We start from the raw sequence: 9255 nt of genomic DNA, 5'->3' as shown, positions 1-9255 counted from the left end.
TCGAGCTAGATTAAAGATAGCCAAGAGACAGTTAGCCTAGCTTAGCATAAAGACTGGTCTGTGTTGCCCAGTGTTTTGTATTGATTAAACAGGATATAACGTGTTATTGAGCTTTAGAGATGCTGGTAGGTGGATCTTTGGACAGAGGCAGGCTAGCTGTTCCCCCCTGCCTCCAGTCTTTGTGCTAAGCTAAGCTAAGCTAAGCTAAGCTAAGCGTCTCCTGAATGTAACCTTGTCCGTGTCCATATCATGGACAGATATGACAGTGATTTTGATCTCCTCATCTTAGGCAATAAATAAAATTGTCAAACTGTTCCTTTAAGGTTCTGTGTTTTTAGGAGATGAGAAACAATCATAGCGTTCTGTTCCAACCTACAGAGACCTATATCTCTGCGCAGTAAGCACTGTATCTTTTGTTGTCCTAAGCAGATAATACATGTTGCTCTCAAGTTTGGAGATACAGGCTGTAATCAGGTCTTAAAGTCTTGGGGAAATATGAGAACAAGGAGAATCTCCCTTGTGGGACGAAACCTTGAGGGAAACCAGACGCACAAAAGGATTTAGTCATCGAATGTCAAGTGAGCTGGATGGAAAACAGCACCTGCGGCCTGGCCAAGCCCACTCTGTTGACTTTCTGTATACAGAAGAGGAATCTCAGCACCCAGCATCCTGTGTTCTTGTTCCTTGGTCCTGTAGTCGAATCTGGATCAAATCATCTGCCTACCTAACCTTCTCCTCTGATTTTTTGACAAATTTACAGAGATTCAGGGTCCGTCTCTGCAAAGAGGACAGTTGGAACTTTGTCTAGACAAAAGCCAGTAAGCTGCTGTGATGAGGGGACCTGCTTCAGCGAGCAGGAAGTGCCAAATGGATCCCATATGACTGGCATCCCTCTGGAATAACAACCCCCATCATCATTACTGATCGGGGAAAGTCAGCGAGACAATCAGTCTGCTCGCTGGGACAATAAACAGTGGGTGGTTGTTGGACACGTGGCCTTCAGATTTACTTCGAGAAAGACTGATGCGGGTGTCAATATTTAATACTAGCTGCAGAATTTATTATATCTACATTTGTGATTGATGTAAAATCTCAGGTTCCGTGTGCCTGCTATATTTTGGAAAATTAGTAATATAAACGGTTGTAATTTGTGAGAAATAAAGATGCCCGTGTGGACTTTAATAGGTTTCCACAGATGGAAGACCTAATTGAGACCTGATGGGGAGCTGAACCTTTCAAAGGTGTATTAGACCAACGTGTTTTGATTTTGAAGTTGGATCCCACACTGCATATATTACTGAATGTACATGACATTATTGTTCAAAGCCTGATCATAGTCAGCGCTGTGGCTTGCCGTACATTGTCTGACACAGATTCTATGCTTATGTGACACAACTGGGCCACATGGCACATAGAGTTACTTAACATTCTTGAGGTTGGTGTTCATGTAGATTTTCTGCATGAGACACTCTCAGTTTTTTCTCACTGCACCCCCCCATGTTACTGTATACCTACATAACCTCAGTGAACCACCGCAACTGATGACTTTATCGCTAAATTTCTACCACTACACACCAGTAAGTCCAGTATCCACTCCCAGGGGCAGGGGGGGGGGGGCTTGCCCAGTAGAGCTTGAAAAAGCACTGAACTGAAAAAAACACTGTAATACAAAAAAGTGCACACACACATCCGACTTTCATTTTGGAACAATTATGGTCTGGTTTAAATGCTGTGCCGACTGAGGCTCGTACATTTACTCTTCAATGTGGTTCTCATTTGGGAGACCTGACTTTGTTTCATAACAGAGAGAGTGCACACTGTGCACACAGAAAAAAGTCTCCAAGAAACAGTGTCAAGAAAAGCTTTTTTTCTCTGTGACATTTCCATAGTGGCATATGATGATGTCTATGTTAATGTCTGCCTCCCCGCCACCAATGCAATCGCTGCTATGCACTAGACCCATTTGAGTTGCACTCTGAAGATCCCAGTGTGTGCCAGACGTATGAGTGAGTCTGGCAGTAGCAAAGCGCGGGAGTTTTGTGCACTCACACATTATTATATATAGGAATATACCGGGCCAGCTTATTTTGGCTTCAGGCGGTCCAAACCCAGCGTCAGATTTTCCACAATGGTTCAGCAAAGTGGAGAGGAGTAGAGGCAGACCAGGGCTAGATGTAGGAGCAGTACGATATGTGTCTAACTAGCTCCACTAAACTATGTGGTCCATTCAGAATGCATGAGGTTTTTCCACCGGTAACTACTCATGCATTTTTAATATTTTCCTAAAGCTGGGGCCCCTGAACCACACGGTGGGAGACCAGATAACTGTGGTGCGGCAGCTCCCAGATTCTCCCTCCCCTCTCTATCTGGTACAACACAACAAATCTAAAACAGCTCTGAGTAGTAACTGGGGAAAGTTCCATGGGGACGCTTTGCTGTGGTAATCCTCTTGAACAACCACTATGATCTATTCGTGAGAAGAAGATGTTTTACTCCCTGGAGTTATTAAGAAGGAATAAAATGTGGATTATTGGGTTTTTTGGGAGTTTGGGGGCTTCTGGGAAGTTTTTTGGTCTCAGACTGACAAAGATGTAAGAATCTCTGTCCAAATTAAATTCAGGTGCTTTGTATGGACACTCTTTCTTGAAGTAATTAAGTAAAGTAATTAATTAATGAAATCTACTTAATCCTTAAAATGTCAGCTACAGGATCCAATGTTTTGGTGGATTTGGGAATCCATGTAGTACACATGTGCAAACTATTTGGTGAAACCAACAATTTGGTAAATAAATAAATCATTTGGTCCCTAGTTTGGTTTTATTTTACCAGGCATCTTTCTACTCATTACCCAGTGGCTAATCAAGCCAATAACAGTAGCATAGCATAGTACCATATGGGAGCAATGAAACTTTACTTGATTGTTGAAAAGTCTTTGAGACTTAGTAGGCGAAAGGATCACACAAAAGTTTAAACGAATGGTGATATATGAGAGAAAGTGGCAGGGAGATGCGATTGCTTGGAGACCTTTGGTGATAGTTGTTGTTGGAATACGTAACTGAATTTATAATTTCTATATTTCTTTCATCATATCACTACATACCTCTTCCCATGTAAAGTAAGTGAGTTCGTCTCCATCCAGGTAGCGGATGTCCCCGTGCTGTGGTGGCTCTTCCACAACAAAGTCGATGTTTGCTGAGCCGTAGAAGGGATGTGAGATGTTGACAATCTCAGCGTTAATTACCCTGCTGAGGCCTTCCTTCACTGTAAAGTTGAAGGTCTGGATGGGGATGAGCCGGGGTACGATGTTAACAGAGATGTGCAGGTCCTCCACTGTGGTAAAACCATTGCTGACATCTACTGTGAAGGCGTCATTGCCCTGAAAGAGATGGATGTTCAAATAAGTGATTAATGTACTACTAATAAACCTTGTACCTTCATACCCTCATCAGAGGCTGAGGCTGTCTTCTGTCTGATTTTACTCTCAGTGTTATCATGAAAGGGAACAAGCTGCCACATCTGATTTACTACTACAGAACAAAATGACAATAAACCTGGATGGATGCAGACACATAGAGAATGCGCCCCTGATCAATGTCCTCTTGAGTGAAGGAGTGAATGTAGTCGAGGACAGGCGAGGCTGTGCTGTCTGAGCTGTTTGTCAGCTTGACCACATGGCCGAGACGGGGAGGCTTTTTAATGGTGAACACCATTTCTGTAGGCAGAATATCGGCTTGATCCACCTACAAGGCAAAGTTACACACTGTTAATTCATTATTTAACATTTTAATATATATATCACTGGTTTTTGTATGAAATGATAAACCTGCAGAATGGCTGCTGAATGGTGTGCAGAGACACCCTTTTCATCCAAATGTATTTTGTCTGTGTAGTGAAATGACTGAGCTTTCTTAATAATTTAATATACCTCAAAGTGCAGTAACCATACTAAAATTGCTTGACTTTTGAAGTGTGGTGAAGATAGACGCTGTTGTACCCCAATGCAATAGAGGAACTAGTCACAGCTGACAAAAAGAGCAGACGGTTGTGCAACTGTTCCAGTGACAGTTGGTAAAACAAATCAAGTAAACTAATAAAACTGTGAAAAGCAGTTTTCATTTGAAACTGGCAGTAGTTTCAAAGTTCGAGTTATATTAGGCATCTGGAACTGCATGCCTTTGATCATTTCCTTTTAGTACAGGAACAGTATTGTGAGTTAATGGCAGCATTCATTTGTTGTATACTAACTACCAAAATAGGGCACTGCAACTTTACAACTTATACTTGATGGTACGAGTATGACATACGGTGTTGAATTGGATCACTGTGACAGTATGATGAACATAAACTTAAAAAAGGCATTTGTGATATTTGGCAACATTTAAAGTCATGCTGCAGATTTACACACAAGCAGATTTATGGTCATCCCACTTTGAGAACATTTAATAAACTCTCTGGAGCCTGAAGCCTGAACCTTGGAGTGTTTGGCAGTCATGCTTGCATTTGACAATATTTCAGAAGATCATACTACTTTCCATTTCATAGTTAGGACACACACTGCAGAAGCTCCCAGAGGCCAAGTCAATATTTTACCTTTTGTAAAGGCCTTTCTGTCAAGGCATTGTTCAATACATATTTCAGTAGCATGTGTACTGGGTGTCTAGGTTGCTCTCCAGTCAATACTGTAGATTTAAAATGTGTGCACTATGGTGAAATGAAAATTTAAAAGAAAGAACATTTTACTTTCAGATAGAGTCAAGTTTAAAAGTCAAGATATTTATACAGAGAAAGAGTTATGAATGGACCGAAAATCTAAACCTCATTAATTGCATTCAAGATGAAGTGCAGGCAGGATCATCTTATAAATTACAGTGGGCTTCAGGAAGCTCCTCAGGGGATACTTAGTGCTGTTTTCCACACTTAATAGACTGTAATTTAGTACATAAACTAGATTAAAAGCAGCAACTGTACAGTCATATTTAGCCATGCTTTCATGTGGTTATGATGTAGATTAGAGACTGGGTTACAAAACAGGGCAATGTGCTTGAATGAGTCATGGGAAAGATCTATTTCACATTGGGGAAATAAGCTAAATAAAGACAAAGACAATTTTTCTGTCACATAAACCCTGCCGGATTGTATGAATATTAAATGCTGTCTTGTTGAATAAAAACAAATGCGTGCCTTATAGATTAAATATCAGTAAAGCAAATTAATTAAATAGTAGATTTGTTAACTGTAGGTCTAGATCACATAAAAACATCAGTTTTGTGAACATTACCTTGAGATTATCGGGGTTGATTATGGTGTGCTCTCCCTCATAGGAAATGATGACCTCGTTGGTTATCACCTCAGGCTCAGAGAGGTAACCTTGCTTGAATATTTTAATCCTGAATGTGCCTTCTTCAGAAAGTCCTCGTGCTTGGACGCTGAAGCTGAAGGAGTCCTTGGACCTCAGACTCTCATAATTATGCTCATACGACACAACACCTTTTTTCAGGTCCTCCTGGGTGAACACTGAAGCCTCAATCCCACTCACAATTATCCTGCCGTCACTGGGTGGCGATGTGACCTGGAAGTTGATCTCACTGTCGTCTCTGATGTCCATGTTGGAGTCAGCGCTCAACAGGGTGGTGTTAAGGGTCTTGGTGCCTCCATGGTCGATGACAATGATTGTGTTGTTTACTATTCGCAGGTAAGGCTCACCCGCCTGGATCTGAAGCAGCGTGGTGGTCTTGTGGAAGCCATCTGACACCTGCAGTGAGAAGCGTTCCCGGTCTGCTCCGTGGTGAATGAAGAGGATGTTCTTGTCTCGCAGGTCGGCTTGTGTGAAACGGAAAAGGGGCTGTGAGGGATTAGATGTTGAGACAATGTTGCCTGAGAGGATTCCCTCACGAGCGTAGACAATTTGGGTGTCATTGAAACCTGAGTCGTCATCCTTAAACTGGATGACATCATTTGTTAGCAGACGCTGCCCATGGCGGACCACATTGAAGACTCTATCCACAACCCTCACAGGAGCATGCTCATTCTTGGATTGGATAGAAATTCTGAAAACACCACTCACTGCTTCCTGATTGTCTGAACTTTCTGCTCCTTGATCAAATGCTGAAAAGTGGAACTCATCACTGCTTGTCTTGGAGCCATCGTGCTTGTAAATAAGCCTGTCAAGCTGGAGGTCTTCATTGCTGAATACTCTTATTGCCCCCTCAAATCTAGGCTGCCCGGATGGGGAGTCCCTTATCAGTCGTCCATACTTTGGCTCTTGTGTGACCTGGAATACAAAATCTGCAGAACTTGGAGACTGCATCCAAAGATAGTTTTTGTTCAGAGTAAGCTCACCACCCTGCAAGACAACTAGCCTTTCATTGGTCAAAACAGGAGCATCTGCATTGGCGAGGATGTTAATAGGGAAGGTGTATAGAGGGGAGTACTGATCATCAGCAAGGACTCTGAACTGGAACTGGTCTATACTATCCACAGCTCTTTGCACACGCACCCTGTAGCTTACAGTACTGTCCAAAATGTCCTTCTGTGTGAAGATGTCACCCTCTGCCAATTCTCTGTCTGATAACTGGAGACTACCGAGTGTTGGAGGCTTGACAATGATGTATTTTACAGATTGTGGATCTGTGTTTTTCCCTTTTACTTCAGCTTGAAGCTCTGTGAGTCCAATTGTTTGCACCTCACCGGCCTCCATCTCTAGTGGAACCAAGTTGGAAACTTTCACTTGTGCAGGAATGATCTTGACTAAGAAGGTGTTGTTCCAGAGGGAGAACTGCCCCAGGTGGACATCGAACTGAATCCGCTCGACCACAATATCTTCCTGGTCACTCGAGTCTGTGCTGACATATCTAAGGCGGTCTTGATCCAGATAGGATTGATGGAAAGTTGTAACCTGTTTGTACATTCCATCACTTGTCATTATCTGTAGTTCTCCAAATATCAGAGGCTGTGTAATGTTATACATAACATCTCCATTACGAGGATGAGCGAGGACAGCCAGATTTTGAACACCTATAGTCCCGTTGCTTCCTTGAGACAAGAGAAGGCCAGTGTTGGTGATAATAGTAATATGTGGCTGTGCCACAGATAACTTAAAAGAAGCTGAATGGCTTACTGACTGTCCATCAGACACCTCCAAGGTAATTCCAGCACCATTACCCCCTCTGTGCACAAAATAGATATTTCCATCTTTCAACTCCCTGCAAGTGAACTTCGAGATGCTTCTTCCTGGCTGCTGGCCGTTTTCCAAGTAACCAACTTCCATGGAAGGCTCTGAGGTTACAGTTACTACTAATTCATCACAGCGGGTGTCAGACTCCATGATTTTGATAAGGCTGGGACTCAAACGAGTCCTGCCGTTTTCTGTGATGGTGATTTCTCCTCCACCAAGTTGTGGTATGTCATTGACGGGAAGGATTTCAACTGGGACAACATAGTCGTGAGGAGTTTTGAAACATTCTGGAAAGTACACCTCACTGTGAACAACCACTTGTAGCTGGATTTGATCTGCATGCCTTTCATTTCCATCATGCATATACTTAATTTTCTTATTGACAACATCGAGAAGAGTGAACTTTTGTGTGCGTCTTGTGTTAATGTTCATGTCAACCAAGCCATACCAGGGATCATTATGGAGAGTAAAGATTATGTCAGACTGACGCATTCCTGCAGCACTGAGGTCAAATGTAGGGCTTAGGTTGTTGATGTCAAGAAAACCTTCCCCACCTTCAGGCACAAGCAATGGGGTGACATCAAGAAGTTTTGTTACATTTTTGAATATCTCTGGTGTGTCATCTGTTGGGTAGCAATGCTGTTCATTGAAGTCCATATCAACATATCGGATGCGAACAGGCGGAGAAGTTGTAGTTGCGTCTGTGTCATAGTAACTTGAGTAGTCATAGTCCTCTCCTTCACATTTAACATGAACATCTTTAGTCACCAAAGCATCCTGCAGGCTTCTATCCTTCTGATTTACTTTTATTTCCCCCAAGCAACCGATGAAGGATTCAATTGTCATTTCCTCCTCTGCACGATTTAGGGACCCGCTCTCACGAAAGACATCCTTCATTTTCCCCTGGATACCTCCTAAATATAAGTTTCCAACCAAGTCCAATTTTTGTGATGAGTCAAGAGGGAGGGAGGAAGACTGGCTATCTACATTAATGACAAAAGCATCCTGACTAACCTGAACCTTAACTCTATGCCACTGATCATCATCCAGCTGCACCTGGGTATTCTCCAGTATCTCCAGGCCACTGCCGAGATCCAGCACACCTTTGAGATAGCCTTTCACAACACCAACAGCTATGAAATCTGACTCTCGGCCAGGGTGGAAAACAAGTAATGCATCCTCAATGGTGGTTTTCATTAGGACCTCTAAGACTCTAGGAGCACCACTAGCCCCACTCCAGGTGGGGAAGGACACAAAGGAATCAGGAGTGCTGAAACTAGTTGCCTCCCCATCACCAGCCTCAAACTCACTGCTGCAGGATTCCTTTGTGTCTTGGCATTGTTTAAATGCTGTGCTGAGAAGATCGAACTGATGGGACTCAAATTTGACCTGAGTCATGCAGCCACGGAAAGGGGGAATGGCATTGCTGAGGTAGGAAGCGTCCAAGTCTCCTGTTCCTCCAAGCCAAATGCCCTGGTCAATATTGAGCTGTTCCTTGTCGTCATTCACAGGTACATATGTTGGGAAGAGCTCATCAATTGTCATGGTGAGTTTGCCATCTTGCAGTGTGAGTGAGACTTTATGGTCCAGAAGGTTGTTCAGCTGTACTCCCTGGGATGAGGACAGTGTCACCTCGCCAGCCCCCAAGTTCATCCGTGCCTGTGGGAACACAAAAACATGTTATTCAATGTAAAACTTACAATACATTTCAGCTTTTGTAAATGTATATTGTGGCATGTGGGGCATTTATTTGTGTGTGTTTGATTGGTAGAGTCATTATATGACAACAGGGCAGCACATGGACGGGATTCAGGGATAATGTTTAAAGGGAATGCCCTCCCTAAAATGGAGTGAACAAGTTACAACAACTTTGTACAGTTCTGTCAATATTTATGAACAGGAAACTTGAAAGCACAAAGACCAACCCAAACACTCTTATGCTCATGACCATTTCTGGTTCCTCTCACTTAACATTTACAGGGGACTCATTCGTTGACTCATAAAACACTTGAGCTTAAGCTTCATTTTATTATAATATTAACATTTATGATCTAGGCCGTGTATCTACAACCCCAGAAAAT

At 42.7% G+C, this 9255-nt stretch overlaps 1 protein-coding gene across 1 annotated transcript in view; it reads right to left on the bottom strand.

Annotated features, from left to right (window-relative positions):
• Positions 1 to 9255, bottom strand: part of cspg4 (chondroitin sulfate proteoglycan 4) — a 64942-nt gene that overhangs the window by 20927 nt on the left and 34760 nt on the right. The window contains exons 3-5 of the mRNA XM_070907825.1: positions 5279 to 8833; positions 3552 to 3740; positions 3101 to 3376 (exon numbers count right to left, since the gene is read on the bottom strand). Coding sequence (XP_070763926.1) covers positions 3101 to 3376; positions 3552 to 3740; positions 5279 to 8833 — 4020 coding nt within the window. The remainder of the gene's footprint in view (positions 1 to 3100; positions 3377 to 3551; positions 3741 to 5278; positions 8834 to 9255) is intronic.

Source organism: Enoplosus armatus, chromosome 6 (assembly GCF_043641665.1).
Source record: "Enoplosus armatus isolate fEnoArm2 chromosome 6, fEnoArm2.hap1, whole genome shotgun sequence".
NCBI classification, from domain to species: Eukaryota; Metazoa; Chordata; class Actinopteri; order Centrarchiformes; family Enoplosidae; genus Enoplosus; species Enoplosus armatus.
This window is presented reverse-complemented; position numbering and strand designations above follow the sequence as displayed.